The sequence below is a fragment of the Cygnus olor genome, chromosome 2 (genome assembly GCF_009769625.2).
Source record: "Cygnus olor isolate bCygOlo1 chromosome 2, bCygOlo1.pri.v2, whole genome shotgun sequence".
In the NCBI taxonomy this organism is placed as follows: Eukaryota; Metazoa; Chordata; class Aves; order Anseriformes; family Anatidae; genus Cygnus; species Cygnus olor.
In genome coordinates, this window is record NC_049170.1 from 37009619 (window position 1) to 37033363 (window position 23745).

The following is a 23745-nucleotide window of genomic DNA, read 5'->3' on the forward strand; positions in this document are numbered from 1 at the left end:
AGTAATTCATCCTGTGGTAGCCCTGACTTATTCCTTGTGGCTTTTTACAGGCTTTCTCCCACTGGAGTATCTCTGCCAGTGCCATGCCGCCAGAAGCTAATTAAAGTTTAGGTTGTACTTAGCTCTTCATCCACCATCGTGACACCATTTTATTAGCTTCACACTCTGTATACCTGTGTGCACTGGATCTTGACTAATCAGCTAATTGGCTGGATCTTGTTAATCAGCTTCTAATAAGCTTTTATTGGAGACTTTTGGCTGAGATTTTAAGACTATGTTCAGCATGGTTGGCATTTCTGTTTGGATGTAGCATGATAAACTTTGAAGTCCAAATCCGACGAGTTTCACTGTTTGAAAAAAACACCATGTCAGTGGGCTAGACCTGCCCATCTGGTTGGAAATAAGGATAAAAAGAGAACAAGACATAAAACTTTTTGCAATTGTTCATAGAGTCAGTGCTGGGAAATGAGGAAGGTACAGAGTTCTTGGTGTGCTCAGGGAGCTATCCTGGCAGAAGCTAAGAAGCATGCAGCTACTTACATAGCAGCTATTGCCAACACCAAAATGTGTCATTGCAGCTTTTTCCCAGCCCATCCTCAGTTGCTTATCATTGCTGTCTTGCTGTTCTCTCAGATTTTCCCATAGATATGCTTGTATAAGTTATTTTCTGACCTTGTTCTGATCAAGATGAGCTTGGTTACTTTACACAGCCTTAAAAAACATGACTTTGATTAACCCTACTTGTTACATTTCTGCGAGGTGGGACATCTGGCAAGGGGGCTGTGCAGGGAAGCTGAGCAATAATCTTTTCACAGAAAAGTTGGTTGGAAGGGACCTTTGGAGGTCTTGAATCAAAGCCATAGCCAGCAGCACATCTGGTGAACCATGGCTTTATCCAGCTCAGTCTTGAACACCTTCAAGAACAGGGATTGCACCAACTCTCTGAGCAGCCTGCTCTGCTGCTGCCCTGCTGTTGAGTTTTGTTTAATCATGTCCAATCTGAATAATCCATGCTGTAGTTTGTGGTCATTGCCACTTGTTGCATCGTCTGCCACTACCCAGCAGAGCTTGACTCTGTCACCACTCCAACTGCTCTTTAAGCAATTGTAGGCTGCTGTTAGACTGCCTCTTGGCCTCCTGTTTGCCACGTTAACAAAGCTCCCTTAAGCTCTCATGTGGTTAATGTGCCCTCTGTATTATTCATGAAGAAAACAACGTGAACATTATTCATGTTGTTAGTTCATGTTCAGTCTGGAGTCCACCATGACCCCCAGGACCTTTCAGCAAGGCTGCTACGCAACCAGTCAATACCAGTATGGAGTTAGCCTGCCGCAGGCAGAAAACCTTGTACTTCTTGTTGAACTTGATGAAATTTCAGTTGCCCCAACCCTCAGTTTATCAAGGTCTTTCTGAACTGAATCTCTCAGGGAGAAGTTAAGCCAAACAGTAATTTCCTATTGTCCAAAAAGTTGCTGAGAAGTCTGTCTTATCACTCAAGTAGTTGATGAAGATACTGAACAATATCAGCCCGCTGTTGATGTTGGGGTACTCTGCTTAGTACCAGCTGTGAACCAGTTGTAAAGTCATTGATTTTCACCCTTCAGGAATGGCAGTATGACCAATTTTCAACTGACCTAAAAGTTTGTTTCCAGCCTTTACCTCTTCAGCTCCCAAATGAGTATGAGGGGGGACACAGTGTCAAAAGCCTTAATAAATCAAAGTATATTGCATCTACCTTTCTCTCTTCATCCACAGAGGAGGTCATTTTGTCATAGAAAGCAATCAGCTCAATCAAGCATGCTCTGCCTGTGTTGACTGTTTTTGATTGTCTTCTTGTCCTTCATGTGCCTGGAAGTGGACTCCAAGGAATACATTCCCTGTCCTGTCCAGGGAGTGAGGCGAGACTGACCAGCCAGTTGTTCTCTTGGTTCTCCTTCTTGCCTTTCTTGAAACACATAATATCCGCATTTTTTGGCAGTTGGGAACCTACCCCAGTCATGTGCATTTTTGCATAGAAAGTGGTCACACAGTCACATCAGCCAACTCTTTTGGCACCCTTGAATGTTCCCCATGCAGTCCCAGCTATTTGAACAAATATACCTTGTTTTGCTGGTGGGTCCCTAACCATTTACTTCCCCACTGCCAATTGCCCATCTCTTTCCCAAACTGCAGTGGTACATGCAGAGGTCTGGAAGCAGGTTTTTCTGTATTTCCTGTCAGTGGGCTGCCTACCCCATTCATCAGTGAACCCACGTTTTCCCTGAACTTCCTTTTGTATTGGCATTATTTGTAGAAGCACTTCTTGTTTCCCTTCACATATCTGGCTAATTTAGCTGTAGCTGGCTTTTGACCTTCCTGATGTTAACCCCTAGTGACCAAGCAATGCATTTATACGTCTTCTCTCTTGCCTTTTTAACCAGCAAACTGCTACTTGGAGAGGATGTGTATCTGCAGCTTGGGTGTTCATTAAAGCACACGGAAGCTGGAAGCGCTCAGGCGGTGTTCCTGTCGTTCTCCCTCCAGGGCAGAGGAGTGTCTGTTAATGATACCATCTTAATATTTACACCATTTCAGTCACCTGCTTTTGTACACATGTAGTAGGTCATGAGAAGCTATTACTTTCCATATCCCTAATGGCTATTTACAGTATGACTAATTTATCTCACCAGGCACTCTGTTACAAAATATCTATTATATTAAGATACTAGCATAAGTGGCCATGTTGTTCAAAAGAATTGCTATGGTTCAACATAATACTTTTCCAGTTATGCTACAGTGTTACTGCTCTTGATTTCAGCTGAGTTAAAGTGCCATAAAATTGAAATATAGAAAGTGAGCCTGCCTACAGTTTGTGTATTTTTTACTTCAGAGACAAAATAATAGCAGCCAGCGATACTCTGTATTTTAGAGTTAAGAAAAAGTAATGCATCCATATACTTTTCCTTTGGTTATTCAGTGTGGGTACTGATGTATGTTGTGGGATTGTGTATATCCAAAGCATGCTAGAGTGGGTTAGCATGTAGCTCTGGTGCTGTAATTTGGGAAGGAGCCTCCTCCAGTTCAACTGACCTGCTCTCATGCTCTTTCACTGGGCAAATGTTGCTGGCCTTTAGTAGAAATAGCATAGACATAGACAGACATCTGATCTTCCTCTGGTTTTGACACTTCTTTTTGTTTTTACAACTTTTTAGAGGTGATACTTTCAGCTTTCTCTCATTCATAGGTAGTTGAAGTGAAATTGGTTACATTTTATTAGTAACTAGAATTTTTTTAATGGTGTCAGTAAATAATGTTATGGAAGTTTTTTTGAGTCAAACTTTTGGCATATCTGTTTGTTTCATTATGCAGCATTAATATGCATAGTTTCATTAATTGTATTTCTTATTTAAGCTGAGTGTTTTATCCATGGGCTAGTTTCTACTCCCAGAGTGTAACAAAAGAGCAGTTGACCTTGACCTTAATTCAGTTTACCCAGTGTGACATCAGTGTGTAAGGTCTGCTGCACAATTGTATTTCAGAATTATGTTTCTTTTAAGAAGACATCCCAAAGGTCACCAGAGACAATCCTCAAAAGATTTTCAATAACAGCTTGTTTGCAAGGTGAAATACCAAATCCATAAATGAATAATGAATAGAGCTGGAATTGGATATATAACAATAACTTTTAGAAGAAGGCAAGGGAAAAATGGCCTTTTCCAACTTTAATAGGAAAAAAAAAAAAGTACACTACTTGAAACAGAAGAGACACCTGGACTATGCAGCTATTTGAGATTTGTTTTTTTGTTTGTTTGTTTGTTTTGTTTTTCTGGATAATTTTGTCTGTTCCATTCTGCTTGGATTTTTCATTTTTGTTTGCTGAGAACTTTTGTCTCAGTACTTCAGTTGCTTCCTGTGCTTATCTGTTCCTTCGTGGAGTTAGGGAGTACTCAGTTATTCATGAGGAACTAAATCAATCATCACTTTCTCATGTCATCTCGCATTGCATCAACTTCCTTTTTCAGATGAAATGGATGGGTGTAACACTCTATGGTGTTTAGCAGTGCTCTTTGCTGGCCTGTTTTTTCAGTGGTGGTTGCTCAATAGTGGTTTAAACACTTAAACATTGCAGTTAATTTATGTTTATCCATGCCAGTGCAAGGCTTGGATTTTAAGCACCACTGAGGTAAAGGGACATTTTTACTGCAGTGATGTTTCACCATTATCCCTACAGTCATAATTGGAAAGATTTGCATTTTTAGTGGAGCTGAGTAAGGATTAAGAGCATAAGCAGGAGAGAGGTGGGTTGTAGAGATATAACTGAGAGCATAATTTGTCCTTCCAGCATCCCATAATTGGTAATGATGCCTTAGAAGAAGTAAAGAACTAGAGATTTTTGTCTGCAGGACTGCCAATTAGTTCATTTACTAGGGGGTTGAAATAATATTTTATGGTGTTTGACAGCTACCACCTAGCAAAAAAAAAAAAAAAAACAAAAACTTATCATTTAAAGTTTACTTTTCAGTCTGGAGCTGCACTCAGGTTTGAGTACAATTGAGATTCTATTGAAACAGAAAACAGAGACTGCCTCCAGTGCCTGGCTGCGTGTGCTCTTCCACCCTGATTTAGTTCCCCGATGGCATAAGACTCTGCTACCTAAGTTAGTACATTAATATTCATTGGGTAGATCAGTATTGCACTGTTGGAGCCAATAAATTTTGGTTTAGTTTAAAATCAGAGATGATATTTTATACATTATGTTAGCATACAATTTTTATTAGCATATCAGACTTTGAAAGAGTGATGCATTGCAGCAAAAAGCCAAGTATTTCAAGTAATTGCTATTCCATTAAGTAGAAGTGGTGGTTTCAGCTTAAAAGAGTGGGGAGAAATGTTTGGCTAATGAAAAGAGCGCTCAGAGTGATAATAGCCTTTTGATGTAGTGAAGACACCGGTTGAAAATATCCGCCTCCGTGGTCAGGATGCAAGGCCCTGAGCAGCAGGCAGGGACATGCGAACAGGCCGGTCTGCAGAAGCACCTACAGAAGGAGATTGGGAGGCCGTGGTGCCCGCTAAGGCCCAGTCCCACTGCAGAAAATAAATAAATAAATAAGCAGCAACCAAGATAAACATGTAGCAGCAGGTTTGTCTGACCTGACCTGCTCTGTTTTTTTTTTTTTTTTTTTTTTTTTTGTCCAGAACAAGTAGTGCGAGAGAGCAGAAACCACATGAAAGCCTTGGGTTGGAGGGTTGCTGGTAGGCAGAGATGTGATCCAGCAAATTCTTCTGCTGCCGCTGCGGCTCTGCTCAGCTGGAGCGGTGCCGACTAGTGAAGACGAGAGGCTCTTCTCACAGGAGCCACGCCGAGGGCAGGGAATTTGCCTTCCTCATCTGCTCCACCTCCTGTGGTGCTTTGAGCAGGTACAGAGCTGCTGCTTTCTGGGCCAAGCACATCCACCCAAGTTCTTTCTTGATTTCCTTCCACTTTCACACTCTGCAACTTCTTCCTTCCTCTGCCATGGTATAGGAGGGGCTGCAGGCTGAAAGCAGAGCGGAGACGAAAGAGATGTCTCCCCTGTGAGGCTGGGGGAAGCCGGCTGGAAGCCCGCCTCCCTGCTGCCAGTGCCACTGCCTGCTGCAAACATTGCACTTCGGAAGCGTTGAAGAAAAGCTCCTGAGACGCATTTCAAGTCATAATGCAACAGCAGTTTTCTTGCCTGTATCACTCTCCAGCGATGCTCTCAGCAGCTATGATTGATTTCTGTGCCCCAGATGGAGCACTGCAACAGTACCATGCTATTTTTGTTGGATTAGAAATATTTATTCCACTGAACTTTGCCCTGAAGATTGGATTTGCTTGTTTCTGTCTCCCTCTTTCTATCCTACCCCTGCTTTGTGCTAGTGTAGAATGGCTTTTTTTTTTTTTTTTTTAATGTGCTCTAGTATTTGTGGTTGCACAAGTATTTGTTGCTCATTTTACTGCAATGTCTAAAAGCCAGGTTTGAAGTGGGGTTCTGCTGCTGCACAGGGCTCAGGGCAAGGTAGCTCAGATGGATGCAAAGCTGTCCACCCCAGAGAGGCTGGAGGAAAGATTTTGTTGGTCTTCTCTGTCTTATAGGGATGGAGAGTAACACAGGGAGTATTTGGAAGAGACTTGTACATTTGTATATGCTGGTTAATGTATATGAACATATTCAGAAAAAAAAAGAAAAAAGATGGACCTCAGTGAAATTTTTTATCTAAATTAGGATATATCCACTAGAACTCATCCATTTTAAAATCTGATTACTGGTCTTTGGTCAGGGATGCTGTGTTTTACTTTTGTAATAAGTAAAGATACAGGTTTCAGTTTTGAAATAAGATTGTCTTCACAATGTTTATGGGTAAAGGAATTGGATTTAAACAGGATTTGAATTAGTGTTTCATACTGCCTCTAGCCTGGGATTTTGGCATTTTTTAGCTTAGTTTTTAAAGAGACTTAGGATTTTTTCATCAAATTAGATATTGTTGTGGTTTAGCCCGGCTGGCAGTCAAACACCACACAGCCGTTCGCTCACCCTCCCCCCTCCCTCTCCGGGATGGGGGAGAGAAACGGGAAAGTGAAGCCTGTGAGTTGAGATAAAGACAGTTTATTAAGACAGGGAAAAGAATAACAACAATAATAATAATAATAATAGTATTAATAGTAATAATGTGTACGAAATAAGTGATGCACAATGCAATTGCTCACCACCCGTTGACCGATGCCCAGCCTATCCCTGAGCAGCCGGCCACACCTCCACCCCGGCTAGCCACCCCTATATATTGTTCAGCATGACGTCAGATGGTATGGAATACCCCTTTGGCCAGTTTGGGTCAGCTGTCCTGGGTCTGTCCCCTCCCAGCTTCTGCTGCATCCCTAGCCTGCTCGTTAGCAGGACAGAGAGAGGCTGAAAAGTCCTTGGCTTGGTGTAAGCACTGCTCTACAACAATTAAAACATCAGCATGTTATCAGCGCTGTTCTCATCCTAATCCAAAACATAGCACCCTGCCAGCTACTAGGAGGAAAATTAACTCTGTCCTAACTGAAACCAGGACAGATATTTATCTCAGTGATCAGCAAAACCTGTGTTCAGCTGGTGGATAGTTTGAAGAGCATACTTCTGTATTTCTGATACGTTAATCTTGAATATTTGAGCAGTTCATGTAAATTTTGATGAAGGAGAAAGCTTCTGTAGTTATGGACAGGGATGCAAAAGTCAAGTGACTTTTCAGTGGCAAGAGTTCTGGTCTTTAAGGGATAAATCAGAGGGTGGTTGGTTATGGCTACTGTTACATCCTGCATGAACAAAAATATTATAATTGATAAATGTAAGTTCTTGTTCCTTCAGTGTGGAGTAGAGTACATTCCAGTCATTGATACTGAGCTTACTGAGAGGAACATGAGAACCATTTGCTAAGTTAACCCCATAACCACTGGGACATCTGAGCCTAGGATGCTCATATATAATTCTGGGCTTATATATATTCTGGGCAGCTTTTTCACTGTAATAAATCACTCCCACCCTACTGAAATCCAAGGAGCAATGATAAGTTTTACAAGCTGAAGTTTGGCATACTGATACTGAATTTTTTGCAAAATTGTAGTATCATGGGGTATTAGTCAGTTGTAGCTTGTATTCATTTTTACCTCCCAGAAGATTTGCCCTTAGCACTGGTTGTGTTGCTTTATTCCCACTTACATTCATTTTCTGATAATAAGCTAATACATATTTTGTACTACCTTTTAAGTAAAGCATGTAAGCATTTTTCAGCTGTTGTACAGAGGACAATAGTGACAGTGGTTTGGATGCAGAACAAGTGGTGTGGGAATGTAGTACACTGGTCTAGGATATTCAAAAAGCATGCCTGCTAGGCTAATACTGCTGTACAGCAGCAGCAGCAGTCAGGGCAGAGCTCTGAAATCACAGTTTTGATTTTGAAGGATGTTGCAACTTAAAGTTGAGTCTGTTTTAAGAGAAATTATAAGGGCTACAAAGGCTTTCTTCAGAGCTGGCATCAAACCACTTTGGCACCTAATCAGTCATTTCTTCCATTGTTCTAATACCATTGGAGCATTTTCAAGTGAGTCTTTTGAGATTATCATTGGCATCTCCTGCTATATTAAAGGTGCCTGTAATACATTTCTTGAGGAGGTGTGCTTTGCAGCTAATGATCATGAAGCACAACCTCACCTTGATTTTTGCCTTAGTGCTTTTGCGCAAGACCAGTAGGTCTTGTAGCTGGAAGCCCACGTTTTACATCTCTTTTTAGCCAACTGTTAGGTCATCATAAATTGACTGTGGCAGGACTTGGCGTTCTCCTGAATCTCGCAGTCTAATGGCACCAACAGTGTGCCTTGTCTACCTCATCAGATATACATGACTGCTTTCAAATCTGGCCTGATCATTCCAGTGGGGACTGATTTTTGGACCCTAATGAGTGAGAAGCTGGGAAGAAATGTAGTTCTTCTAGACAATAAATTAGTTTTCAGAATACATAAAAGAAAGAAGCATTTCTCAGTTGAAAATGTTTACTGTTTGGGGACTCTGAACTAGACTTTGCACAGCAGCAGCGTGAGTAAATTGACTGGCATCAGATAAAATGATGCACTGAAATCCGACTGCCAAGCAATAGGGAGGGTACAGGCATGTCTTTTAAAGTATGGTAAAGTCAGGTGCTATTCTCTGGTGCACCTTAAACAGGGAAGAATACGCTCACAGTGAGATGCAGTTTGCTTTTGAATAATTCACTCTTCAGGAGAAATAAGTTATTACAGAACCTTGATCCAGAATAATTGTATTATTTATGTGATGCGTCACTTCAATAAAAATGTATCATGAATGCATTGAGGTTGTTTTTTCTCAGGCTCTCAGAAGGAACTAAATCTCCACCATTTTTCTTAATGTTTATACGCAAAGCTTCCTACTGTAATAATAAATCAACTGAAGTTATCCCTAGTGTGTTTGTTTGATGCTCCATGGTTCTTAATTTTTTATTTTTGGTTTTAACACCATCTTCTTCTGTTTTGTGGCTATCTCAGTGTTGTAGTCAGATTAAACTCTTTTCTTAATAGTTAGGGGAGGATGCACTGCTTTGACATGGGTAGCCCTCCTGTTACCCTTTTGCTTTTCCATCCCTTTTCCTTTTATCTGTTGGATGCTTGCTGCACACTATAATCACAAGCACTTTTAGGTCATCAGCTGCTGTGTTTTGTTTTCAGACTGCACTTGTTAACAGTTGGACATAACACCAAACCTGATTTGGGGCTCCAAATGCTACCATAATGGGAATATTTAATGATAATAAAATGCTTTTCTTTTTGTCTCATATGGAGTTCCACTTAATCTGACTAAGCAGTCAGCAGTTTCTAGGCAGATCTAAATTAAATATTATTACTCTATAAAACCATTTAAATTTGAACAGCCTTTTATTTAAGATGCATAAACATTTCTCAAATATTCCATCTGTTACACAAATTATATGCTGTAAAAGAAGCATTTACTGCTTACTTGTAAAAATAAAATATAATATTGGTAAGTCAGCTGGAAGCTTGTAGATATTCTAAAAAGATGACAAAGCAGATAAGCAGTAAAGCTAAGCTGAAATTACTGTAGAGGTCTTTCTGAATAGCTGTCAGTTTTATGTTCTCCTAACACAATAATGGGCACTCCCAGGAGGTGTGAGTCTCATGGGATAATTATTCTTCTGAGGTTTAGATGGGTTTTGCTAAGCCTTTTCCACAGATGGGTAAGATTGCCTTATAATTATTCTCCTCCTCTTTCAGTAGATTTTTCTAATGTAAAAATTAATAGAATTAATTCTGTATACATGCACTATACTTACATTACCTAGCATATTAATGAATTTCAAGCAATATTGAATGATGCTATCAGATGGCAATAGTAAGTGGTCTGTTTAGCCTTTATCTTACAAATTGGTTTTAAGTCTCACTGTACTTGCCTTTTGAGAGGTGTTTCTTTTTAATATTCGGGTCTATTTTCTGCTGTCATCTACTCTCAGGATGGTTTATTTTTAACTAACCTTTAAAATAAAAAGCCCAAGAAGTAAAAGTTTAAAATAAATGTATATTCTATAATTGTAGAATATTTTTATGGTACCTGGTGCACAAAGCTGACACGGTTGCTCAATATCTCTCTCTAAGCATCAAATAATGTTGATGAAAGGAAGCAAAAATCTTAGCTTCATTGGGGTAGCTCGTAGGGCAGCACACTGTCAGTCATTAGTTACAAACCTCTGGTGTTGCCAAATAAACCTGCAGACGACCAGCAGCCTCAGCCACTGGATTCTCAAGAAGGTCTGTATTTGGGGAGGTTTAGCTGCTAAGATGATCTGACAAGCTCTGACAGGCTTTCCTGTATGATATAACAAACACAGAGAAAAACCAAGAAAATCTTTAAAAATGATCTTTCTCATTCATTGGTGTCTTTACAAGATTACATATCCACAGTAGCTGTAGGGGTGTCGGAGATGAGAGTACTTGCTCATCCTTCACCCAGATTTCCTGTCTCCTAAATGGGAGCAGGTCTGCAGGACAGCAGGCACTAGTAAGACTTGGAGCTCCTGCTAAGCACAAACCATTCGCTTTTGCTTCAAAAAATAATAAAAAATGCATAATATCACTTTGGAGATTTACCAGATTTTCAAAGGACTGACTGGAATTTGTTTTGTTATTCCTTCTCTGAGCTCCTGAGTACCACTGGTCTAACTATGCTGACAGTTTTGAGTCTTTGAGAATGTATACACACGTTTGTTTTATGTGAATAAAAGTATTAATAATTGAATCTTGTTCTGCTAGATGAAGACCAATATGTTATAAGAGGAACAAACCTCTGTTTAGTTACATGGTTAGGAAGCAATTGATATAAAGCATCTTTTGTGTGTCCATAGCTATTGATCTGGTGGCCTACTGATACCTCTGTACATGCTCTGGGAGTTGGGGCACAGAGACATGGCATCTCCAGTAATTCTGCAGTACATTTAGCTGGGTTTCAGAGTTAAAAGGCTGTGATTATAGCAGAGCATTTAAAGGAATTCTGACTCATTTGCTGTCCAAAGAAAAGGCCATGCTGGTTCAGAAAGATCCTCTACCAATTTTGGTCCATGGGAAAAAAAAAATAAAAAAAAAAGGATATGAGGATATGTGACTTCTGAACTTCATCATCTGGGGGGTGTAAATCACAGTATGAAGTATTCTTGATTACTGATACTGTATTGAATATTGGTTATTGCTTAACTGATGTAAGCTTATGGCAAATATATGTTCTAAACCTTTGATTAATATTGCTTCTTTTCCCTCTGCTGTAAAATATTATGCATTTTTGTGCCAAAACCATAACCTTATTTATAATTAATTGACATTACACAAACTGTTTTAGTGGGACAAGCTAGAGGATTTGTTTGTGTTACCTGTGCATATCTTTAAAAATAGCTTAGAGGAACAGGATTTTTTTACTTACTGTCCTGATTTTAGGATCATGGATCTAATGGATGAGCTTTCAAGTACTGGCTTGACCGTCCTCTGAGTGTATCTGTAATATAAGTGGAGTATACAGGAGTGAGAAACAAATTTTCTTTGTGACTTCTAGAAGGGCGAAAAACAATTCCAAAGAAGTTATTGAGAAAAATTGTGGTTTCTACTTCCTTTGTAAAGATAACCAGCCTATCTCAGATGATACAGAAATAAAATCCATTTTTATACTGGGAATTCTTTCTTTCAACGTATATAATTTACTTATCACACACAAAGAAGCTTCATGTGTTCTAAGATACTTAAATGAAGTATTTTTTTGTTTTATGCATCTTCCAAATTTGCAGAATAGGAGATCTGGATGTTAATCAGACTACAGTTGCATTTTCCTTTGTACATCACATGTGGCTGAATTCTGTCCTCCCACTCAATGCTGCTGCAGGCACTGGTAAAACCAAGGCCCCCATCTGCCCTCTGAGCACTGTTGTGGATATGTTCTGGTTTGATGATTAAAACATTATAGAAACTGGGGGTTTGCCTCATACAACACACCATTAACCACAGTGCTTCTATAGAGAAAGTGCAGCCAAAGTTGCCAGTTGCAAAGCAAAACTCCTCTATGCCCAGGGTGTTTTGTAGTGCCCTGGTGGTTGGTTTGATCAAACTTATGGAAGACCTAAGCATATTTTAAATTTTATCGTGTTTCATACAATGTATTTGGAACCACATGATACTGTAAGAACTCATTATCAATTGTGAAAGTGCCAGGCAGTAGTAAAAAGCTCCTGGAAGAATTACAGACTTCCACAAAGCAATTAAAATTCCTCCTGAGTTAGGAAACAATACATAAATCGTATTCATCTGAGGGGGAAAAAAAGGTCTGTAATAGTTTTCTAGCAATTTTAAATATTGGTACTAACTGTTTTATTGCTAAGATTGCAGGAGAAAAGTGGAGCTTTTATGACATAAGAACCTTGTCAACATAAGCGTATTATTATGGAACTTAATTTAAAGAAGATAAACCTTTCACTATTAATCAGATCAAAATTAGTAACTGTAAGAACAGCGGTACTAGGGTTTCAGTTAAATTGTGGGTGGCAGTATTACATAAAGTCTTGTGAAGTATTTGCCTGTTTGTACATATTTGAAGAGGAGGTGGGTACCGCAGGAATATCTGACATCGATTAATCAAAGCTATTTTTTAAAAAAAAGTTGAACATCCAGAAAGTAATTTCACATATTTCACATAGAATAATTCTATTGGTCTTGAATGTAACTGACAAACTTGAACAAAACTACCCACCAAGGAATGCGATTAAAAGGAAATTTCTTTTTTTTTTTTTTTTTGTAACAAAGTACACAGCTACAGCATTGCTTCTTATCCTAGGAGTGGTGATTGTTCAGAGTTTTATCAGAAAGCTGTGGGAATGATTAATATGCTTTGCAGGCGGGTGGTGTTTTTCCTGTTTTTCATGCTCTAATATAGTATAGAAGCAAATATTGCAGCAAATGCTGCAGGAACTATAAAGGAAGCCAAAGAAAGGTCTAACTATTTGCTAACCTGTTATTCTTGTGCAGGTCCTTAAGTGTGCAGGGTAGTTCTCATCTCTGATGTTCAAGGCCTGAAATTGCATGTAGAAACCAGAGTTCAGCAAGGTCCCCGGTATCTGAGTAAACCTTGTGCTGAGTACAATGTATTTTGAGATTTTTGTACATTACCAACTTAAATTCTCTAAATCACACGGCTTTCCTGAGCGATATGAATTACTAGGTTTCCACTTGTTTCTGAATCTGCAGTGTTTGTCTTTAAAAATACTTGTATTTCTACATCCAGAGAGGTGTGAATGCAGGTGGGAAAGACAGATGAGTGCTGGGAAACTGTTGAATAGCATCCACAGTCAACTGCAGGGCTAGAATCACTGGTGCCCTTGAATAGTCAAAAGCAAACATTTGTGCCCTTGGTCAGAGAGATGATAAAAAGACACATGTCAAAAATAACAGAGTTACCAAAAGCAATGATTTGGATTTTGCTAAAGGTTAATAACTTTTCAGGGAATGTATTGGCTCCTTTGACAAGCCAGATAAATGGGCATCATGTCAATTTATGAGTGCATTTCTGGAACAGGGAATGTGCTGACACTATTTCAACATAAATGTTCTAATTGAAATACCTCGCCGTGATTACAGTGACCCTTTTAATGCCATTTTTTGGCATTATTGTGGTTATTTCAGTCACATGCTTTTTCATATAATGCATGGATTGCTTTGCTGAATCCAGGGATCATTGACTGAGAGCTGGGGAGAGGGTTGTTGGTTCTGTTGTATTTGTTGGGTTTTTTTTAGATTGCAATAAGTAAATGACAGGAAATACATTTCCACATTCTGCACAGTGATAAAACTACTTCAGTGGAGCTATTCTTATATATGCCAACTGATGATCTGGTCCTGATTTTTAGCCAGGAACTAACTGGTCATTAGTTAGACATTAAAATATATCTGAGTAAGATATGAGTTCTGCTAATGTGATGTGATTTAACTTATGTCATGTGTTTATTCCTACCAAAGAAATGCCAGTCTCTCAGTCAGGCACAGCCCCAGTTGTGCCATTTTCATTTGTGGATACCTCTGGTTTCTTGATTAAACACGTGAAAATGTGAAAATAACTATTACATGTTAATTACACTGGCTTTAAATTGAATAATGGTAACAAGCACTGGAGCTTAATTTTTAGTGACCAGATTAAATTTAATGGCAGCCATTAACTAAAACAGATTTTTGGCAGTCAAGCATGAAGGAGATATTTTGTGACTTTTTCTTTTTTTCTCAGCATCTTCCTTCTTAGTTTTTAGACACAATGCTGTGATGACTTGAATGAGGAAATTCTTAATTGTTGCTCTGTGAACGAAATGCTTCAAAGCACCTCAGTCATGGAGGCTCTTAACTGGCATCTGAAGTCAAATAGTTTAAATGTGATTCAGCATGAAAACAGACCTACCTGCCTAAGATTAGCTAGTGTGGATACTGTGCTACACTATTAAGTCATATAGATTTCCCAGAAAATATTTAAATCATTCAGAATATTCACATCAGCTAATTTAGACCCCTCTAGGTTCTTTGATTTGCCATCTGGAGGAATGTCTTTAATTGTATTTCTTGGGTCTCACACAGTATCCCTGAAAGACTGGTCTCCTCAAGGGACTTCTAAAAGTGGAGTTGTACAAATACTCCTTCCTCTTACAGTTTTCCTATTGCTATTGGGAACTGTATATATTCCTTCTGTCCATTTTGAAATTTTGAAGGATAGAATTCTAACTTTCTGACTTGTTCTGGCACGTTCAGTTATATTTTTCTTTAAAACATGCAGAACAGAAAGGCAGATGTTTTAATTGAACGAAATATTGCTACAGTTGGATGGTCATAGCTGTTTGAATACTATTGACCAATTGAAGAAGATGTCTCTTCAAACTTTTATTTCTTCAGGTTTAGTTTTGGGTTCAAATAATTCATATCCCTTGTGATTTGTTGGAGCAGGTCCCTCACAATGCTCTTATGTCACCATAGTATTTCCTTTGACACTTGATAACTCTTCTAAATTATTACATTTGCCTATTTGGGGGATCTTTTACCTGCGTTTTAGGAAGGCAGATATGTGCATGAAACAATTTTTTCCATGGACTGACCACCTGCCTACCAGTGAAAAGATACTGTTTTGAAGTCTGATGCAAAAGCAAGAGAGAGCACAATTTAGGAAGACTCTGATTTGTAGAATGGACTAAATGAGCTACATTTATAGCAGTGGTTTCTGATAATAAGTTTATGATAGGCAAAAGCAGAAGATACGAAATAGCTGTCAATTTATATTGTGCTAATTAAAAGCTTACTGTTTCAGCCTAATTGCTGTGCAGGATAGAACTCCACCCCTTTTGTGAGCATTTTTTGACATTTTAAATTACACACTATCACTGATTTTTTTAAAAAGAGAATAGCACAGCAGGAAGCACCCACAATCTGGATGAATATACCAATTATAAAGTATGTTGCAAATAAACAATTTGATCATTTCTGTTGCTGTGCCTTACACTGGAAGTTGAAGTGTCTCATTAAGGCAAAAGTTGAAGTATGTTTCCATATTCTAGTTGTCCATGTGCTGGCAAAGAGAAAGTTCAGCAATAAAGCTGGCAACTACTGGCTGCTTCTGCAAGCAAATGTGTGTTCTGAATGAAACATTAAACAAAGCTTTTGACACACTGAAGTGTTTCAGCAGCTACATCACTAATTATTAACTGCAGGAGAATTAATTTTGCTCTTCAAAGGAACATTAACTTTTTAGGAGTCAAAGAGAGGTGCTTGTTTGACAGTATGATTATTTGCAACTTAGAAAATATGAATATTCTTTCTCAAAGTGCAGTCAGGCATGCTTGTGAGGGCAGTTCCCGTATGGAATAGAAGTAACCATAACACCCAAATGTATTTGCTAAATGACAGTCAAACATAAAAGTGTCTATTCAAAATAGCCAAAATTGCTGCAATGTGAGATAGTTGTGTATGCATATATATTAATTTACAAGAGGGTAAAACAAATGAAAATAGCTATTCACCATCCGGCATATTGGTCATTAGGGGACCAGATAAGATGAAAATGAGCCTCTATAATTGTTAAGTTTTAAGCACATAGTGGAAATTAAATAATGCAGTGATGTTTTACACATTGAAGAACTGGCCTTAGCAAAGAAGCTCCCTTACTACTCTTTTCACTTTATTCTCCATCCAGCCATAGATGCTGGGCACCAGCCAGCTGAAAGCAGCTCTAAAGAAAAGGAGCTGGGAGTCCTGATGGACACCAAGTTGAACATCAGCCTTCCTTGAAGATAGCCAAAAGCCATCTGGATCTGGTCCTAGACAAGCAGTTCTAAGCAGCCTGTTTGATCAGGGGGCTTGGACAAGGTGACCTGCAGAGGTCCCTTCCAACCTCAGCCATTCTAGTCAATTGTATAATACCATCTTAGCTGTATAAAGAAAAATATAAGAAACATACATGTGCCTTTAAGAATATAAATACTGTTAATCTTTCACATGTCATTTTACTCAACAATTACATGTTATTGTTATAAAATTACATATATATATAAATAAGAAAAACATATTTAATAACATGCTAACAATGTATTGGAAACAAAGCTATCAAAATGGAAATGTGGTATATGGTAAAAATGTGCAAAATCTTTTAAAGGGAAATATACAAAAGCCATTAAAATACTAGTAGTTTTTAGTTTTGGTCCTGAAAATAAAAATAGAAGATGAAAAAATTAGCAAATAGACTTGTCGTCCAGTGAATCATTTATCTGTACACTGCCAATAAGCCAGTCCCTTCCAAACTGGCTCTTCCTCATGCATAAGGGTATTTTCTTGCACACACAAGTCATAGTTTTAAAATTAGTTGTTACTGGAAAGGAAGTCTGAAATTCAGACAATAATAGCAGAAAATCCAAGCTTAGGCAGTGCTTCCAAAGTGAAGTACAGATTTTTTTTTTTTTTTGGTAATATTTGGTAATATTTTGGTAATATAATTTTTTTTTGTAAGGACAAAGGCAATAAGTAAATAAATAAATAAATAAATAGTTTTACTCCTCTTTTGTACTGGCTACGAAGACACTAGCATAGTAATGGTGACCCTTTGATAGTTGTCTTTTGCTACTAGTCTTTGTAACTCTTTAGCACTATAGAGGTTCCAAAAAGTACTGATTCCTAAACTGGGCATGGCACATAGCTACAGTTTGGAGGTTTGTTACTGTTCCCCTTATAATTAGAAATTCCACTTATGTCAGAAATGTTTGAATTGTGTGATGTAATTTCTGATCTTTCCTGTAAAACAGTTTCCTCTTTGCAGTGTATTATCTGTCTTAGTAATCAAAAGAATTGGAGTTTTTGCTTAATTAGTGTCTTAGTAAAACTACTTTTTCTAGGTCAGTCCCAGTGTTCGTAGTATAAAAACACAAATGTTGGCATTACAGGCATTACATTGTCATCCTCACAAAGTACAAGGAAGTAGTAAAAAGCAATTCAGACATTCCAGTATCTTCACAGCTACTTCCAGAAAGGTGGCACCTTTGGTACAGAGCCAGGCATGGAGAATAACAAGGCTTAAAGTACATGGATAACTTTACTTACTATGTAATCACTGTGAGCCTCATTTCTCAGAAATTGCTTAAGAACAGCTCTAAGTAAAGTATTAACCATTTATCATGCATCATTTACAGAAATAGTCTTCTACTGTCATGTTTCTTTAAAAATAAAAAAGTCTTGCGTAGTTTTACTTTTTATTTGACTGCTTAAACTTTGCCAACGTTTCTGTGCTAACTTTACTGTACCCTCTCTACACTTACTCAGCTCTACGGTGCTCCATCAGATTTATGAAATAAAATTTATTCCTAAAAGCCTTTCCATTTTCTTTTTACAATGTGAAGAGTAAAGCAAACTAAGTGAAGAATTGATCTGCCTTTCCTTATTCCTACTTTCCAATTCCACAGTGTTATTTTTGGTTTGACACTTTTCTGTAGTATCTTCTCCTGTCCAATATAACTGTATTAGCGTGCAGTGAGAAACATTTTGGTAGCTGTCATGTTCCACAAGTGTCAGCTTTCACCATTCCTTTTGCCTTTCTGTTTACCAATTAACCAACTATTAGTTATTTTTTTAGTCCTAATAACCTTCTTGACTGTTATGTTTCAAAGCATTTAGCTAATGGTATTACCTGTAAGACTTCATGTAAGTCTTTCATGCCTTTTTTGCCTGTTTGAGTTTTTCCAGTTTAGGAGAGGTGTGAGGACACCTTGGTTTTCTATTTTTTTAATTTTTTTTTTTTCATTTCTGATACGGTAATGATATTAAGACTTGAAATAACAAAAATAACATAAAGTTCTGGGTATTGTGTAGTTTTAGTGAGGCACTGGAACAAGTTGCCCAGAGAAATTTTGGATGCCCCACCCCTGGAGGTGTTCAAGACCAGGTTGGATGGGGCCCTGGCCAACCTGATCTAGTGGGTGGTGTCCCTAACTGTGGCAGTGGGGTTGGAACTAGATAATCTTTAAGGTCCCTTTCAACCCAAGCTGTCTATGATTCTATGAAAGTCTCTCTAAAGTCAGGCATATAATAGCTGACCCTGTGACATTTACTTGATTTTTTTCAGAACTAATACTCATTTTGTGCTTTTGGTTTCTCCTGTCGTGACTGCTTTCAACTTTGCTTTTAGCTATTTTACTTTCTGAATTTAGACCTGTCACTGTTGAAAGCTTGAAACCCTCAAGAAAACAGCAGTAGGAGAGATCCTGTCTTATTGCCTAAGAATACGTCAGTGAAGCCCTTTTTCACACTCTGCCTATCACAGTTATGTTAAGCACTATGATCAAAGTTCACATTAGGAATATAATTTAACGAGATATCAACTTGGAGCACTTGTCATTTGTGCTGAGTGAGATACATTTATTGACTGATCTTGGCCAAGAAGATCAAAACTGAGGTCTGTGGTCCTTGCAGAGATTGTTACCATGTGCAGAACTGAAGACAAAAGCTATGGGAGCTGAGGTGTCATATACTAATGGAGTCAACCACCCAAACAAACTATTAATGGCAACTTCAGTGAACATGCTGTATTAAGCCTAATGATGGAGAGTGAAGTACAGTTGAATTAGTAGAGCTACCTTAGAATAAAAGAGGAATAATATATATTAAAAAAAAAAACATTGCAGAGGGGCCCAATGGCCTCTATCCATAGAGGGAGCAAGACATTGATAACTGGGCTCCATTAAACATTTCTCTGATCCTTACACACAACCTCTCTTTCCAGGTTGTATTTAAGGTAATTGTTCTTTATTTCCCTGCAAATGGATGCCATCAAATGTCAGGCACAATAGCCTGACAATAAACAGTGATAATAATACCACATGTATAGTATTTTGTTCTCTACACTTTAAGAAGATGTTATCAGCTGTTGGCATCACAGGGGATGCTGCGGTAGGTAAAGGAGAACATGGAGTCGGTGACCTGTGTTTTTCCTGAGAGTGCTGCTCTTAAGAATTGCTTTAGCTATTGAGGAATGGTTCTGTCCGCTCTTTCCTGGGCCGACAGATTCATAACCGTGATTAATATAAAATAATTATCAAGAGTTTTGTTTTATGAGTATCTCCAAGATGGTTGTTCTCCACCTAGACTACAGTATTTCCGCACCATCATTCTGTCTAAATGAAGCACTTTATGGCCACTTGTAGATCAGCTTCCCTTGTTCAATTTACTGTGCTCTTTCTAATTAATTTGGAAGATTATAACAACAACTGAAACTTGTTTTTTCATTGTTTCTCCAACAGTTATTTCCTTTTCTGAAGTCACAAGTACAGATAATCTAACATTTGCATTATTTCAATGTTTCTCCTATTGGAAGAAAGCTATTAAGTTAACAAGCAAATTCAGAAATCCTGTTCCAGTAGTACAGAAGTATGGCAGAGGAATATAATACACAATATTATGGTTTTATGGTAAACTATATAGAGAGCAACAGATGTATAGAAAAAAAAAAAGAGTATTATATTACCATTATAGTGTGAGAGGAGAAAAAATCAGCCTGCTTTTGCATGAATAAATTTCACTGGTCTCATGAATAGCTTCACATAATTTAAAATAATCCTTCTGTATAATGAACTTGCAAGCTAATTACTCTTGGATTGCCACAGTACTGTATGACTTTGTCAGTCTGGAAGCGTTTTAAATTTTGCCAAAGTTATGAAGTGGATCCAGCTGAAACCGAAATTGAATGGGTTTCCCAATCAATATATCTGCAAATTGTTGCAGCATATTATTCCAGGCAGTAACTGTGATAATTGCTAGGTTTTATCCTTTTTTAAAAAACAATGGAGTTAAAAGTGGCAGATGGTAGTTTAATGATTAACATTCCTAGTAAACAAACTTTTGCATGGATATATTTAAAGTGGTTGTGTGTATATAAATAGACAGAGAGCGTGAGCCATGCAACTATAATTGAATTGCATTAGCATAACTTAAGTAGAAGTTTGGTAAATACCAAACACCTTAATTAACTTGCACAGTATTAGGAGATTAATGATATACCCCCTATAAATGCCTCTTCAAAGTGTTTGGCAACATGGCAGTTCAGAGCCAAACTAATTCTTGGTACCCCAACCCTTTGTGGTTGATGTATGGCAGCTTAGTTAACTCCTGCACTTCAAGCTTGGCCTATGCTGGGATTTGTGGATGTGTAACGACAGCCTTTTTTACCAAGAGCTGGAAAGCTCCCTGTGGAGTGAGGTTTGTGGGCTCATGTACTCAGCATGGCCCTCAAGTGGTGCCAGTCTCCTTTCCAGCCTAGAGAACCTTCTGCACCCTGAGCTTTCAACATGGTTTTATTTTAGCTCAGGCTCTACAAGCTTACACTTTTAGACAGAACCTCTGTTCCCTCTGCCAAACATTTACCCAGTATTGTTGTATAACTCTTCCACTAAGAGAAGATATCAACTCTTTTTATGCCCTGCCGATTGATAAGGGCAGTAGCCATCTGTTTGCACTTTTTGCTGTCTCTTTCTAACTTTTTTATTATTATTTTTGCTGATGCAGTTTCCGAAAAATATGCAAATTACATATTATAGACAGTTCAAGAAGTGTAATTGAATCTCATTGTTGGAACTGTCAGACCAGTGCATTGGAGTCCAATCTGAGCTGTGCATCTTTTTAGCTAAGGCCTATATTAGTCATTGATACTTATTCTAAATTCTTAACAGTGGGGTTAGAAACCTGATTGAAAACCAGTAGTGATTTGTCTGTTTATCATGCCAAATAAAGTAAATAAAGAATGTAGTTACCAGTCTAGTTAATTATTATAGAATACTGGTGAGGCAGGAAACTATGCAAATTGGTAAGAAATTAATTCCTGATGTATTTGAATGATTTGGAAAGAACACATTGGATCTACAAGTGGCTGAAATTTATATTCTTCTCTCACATAGAAAACTGTACTGTAAATGAGCTAGTATCTCTCTTGGGAAAGAAATGTGAATCTTGCTGACAAGCTGAGGGCTCTCAACAGAAAAATGCATGCTGACAGGTTGACCCAGTGGCCAATTGACTGATGTCTTTCTCCCTTTTTACTTCTATTTCAGATGCTGAAGAATACCAGCCTCCAATATGGAAATCATATTGTGAGTATACTAGAAATAGGAGTAATCTTAGTACTTTGCCATGGTGTCACAGTTACTTCTTTTCTCTTTCTTTGTTATAAATAAATAAATAAATAAATAAATAAATTAAAGACATAAATGTACTAGGTTAGGTGCCTGTAGAAATTACTAAATTGGACAACAGTGAAACTTGAATTGTTCTGGGTCTCTACAGAGCAAGACTCAACAGTGTTAAGAGTCACAACTTTTCTGGGTTGTCTCACTAATGTGGAAATCCTGGGTTTCATGGCTCCTACACTGAGATTTTCAAGAAGGGCTCCAAAGGTAGAGATTAATGTTTCATGTGTTTACTAAAGGTCAGACTTGAGTATACTTGTCTTCTTATATGGGTCACCAGCTCACTTTAAAACAATAATATTTTTGATCCTTAGCAATATAAGCTGATTTTTGAAGTGGTCGTTTAGAAGTTGGAGACACCATTATCAGTTCTTAGAACCTTCCTTTCTGCCATTAGAAAAGTGATTTGGAGTGCAGAGCGGAAGTGCGTATTTTATGGTTTGGGTTTTTTTTTGGTGTTGTTTCAGATGTATTTTCTAATAAAATAGCACAGATCTAAGACAAAATACTGCCTTTTAAACCCTTGATCTTTGTATTTTAAACACTTACTGAAGCTTCAATGAAACTGTAGCTTTGAATATTTTTCCCACTGTTTTTGGATACAGAACTATCCCAAGCAAAAGTTGAACCTTTTATTTTGGCAACTTCAAATTCAGTACAGTACCATTACAAAAATGGAAGTACAAAAAGACAAGGATCACAGTAGTTACATGTGTGTACATGTATAACTTTAAAGACTTGAGTAAACTTGTTGGCTTCACTTATATGCACATTAAACTGCCTTGATGGCTTCAAAGACATTTACATGAGAATGGCAATCTGCCTCAGAATGGACTAGGTTTCTTTCATCCAAAATTTGAGTACAAAACTAATTATTGATTGCTTCTTAGAACAGTTTTCTAGAGACTTATTTTTGTTGATGCAGTATTTTAAATATATGGTCAACAGGAATGTATTTATTTTAGATGGACAATTCCAGTGTACTTTGTAGAGCACTTGGAGAAAATTAGACACTTGAGTGTGTTCTTTTAGAAGAGAAACCAGGCTTAAATCAAAATCAGTGGAAAATATCCTGTTGACTCTGACAAGACTAGGATTTGAAATAACAGATGTTTCCTTTAAGGAAGTTTTCATTTAAAAAAAAAGGGGGGGGGGGGGGGGGGGGAATATGCACATGCCTTTACTTACCTTCTCTTAGTCACCTCACTAGTGCAACAGGCAGGTCAGTGCATGCAGTGAAAAAGTTTGGTTAATTTTGCCCAAGAGCACACATAGTTCCAGGAAACTTAAATAAAGAAATAAATAAACTAATAGAATATGAATATATAATTTTCTATTCACGTATATGTAGGATGCCAATATTGTGGTAGTGACAACATCATAGCATCAACATCTCAACCCCATGCATGAATGACCTTGGAAAAAGTTACACAGCTCCAAAATGCAGATAGCAGTTTAAGGCTACAGATATTTACTGCTGAGACTGCTTAGCCACAGACATATGTTTTTCATTGCAGTGTTTGGTAAAATATGCTTCTTTACCCTGCTAAAAAAAATCACAATCTGGTAAATTAATTATAGAAATTATGTCTAATGATAGCATTCATCTATGATACAATCTACTCCTGTATCTCATCAGTTTTAAATTAGTTTGTATATTTTACTATTAGCAATTTATGTTTACTGCCTATTTAACAACTGTTTTAAATGTATTTTAGCTAGTAACTTTTAATTTTTTTAACATTTTCTAACATTTCTGCATAAATTTAGGTGCTCTTTGTGGTATTTTATTGACATAGTAATCAATGCTTCAATCCTAGCTTTTCAACAGAGGCAAATTTTCCTGGTTTTGCAGGTGAAGTATTCAATTAAACTGTATTCCGCAAATCCATGGGCAAATGCTGGTCAAAGTGGAACAACTTTCAGAATCCACATGTTATACTTGGCATAATTCACAGGGTT

General features: G+C 37.8%; 1 protein-coding gene across 2 annotated transcripts in view; it reads left to right on the forward strand.

Annotated features, from left to right (window-relative positions):
• CHN2 (chimerin 2) overlaps nt 1–23745 on the forward strand; it is a 166474-nt gene that overhangs the window by 45460 nt on the left and 97269 nt on the right. The window contains exons 1-2 of one of the 2 annotated variants that reach the window (XM_040547708.1): nt 5182–5232; nt 21649–21687. In XM_040547708.1, coding sequence (XP_040403642.1) covers nt 5205–5232; nt 21649–21687 — 67 coding nt within the window. In that variant the 5' untranslated portion in view covers nt 5182–5204. Of the gene's footprint in view, nt 1–5181; nt 5233–21648; nt 21688–23745 lie in introns of those variants that run through there. The other variant, XM_040547707.1, reaches the window with a different exon arrangement.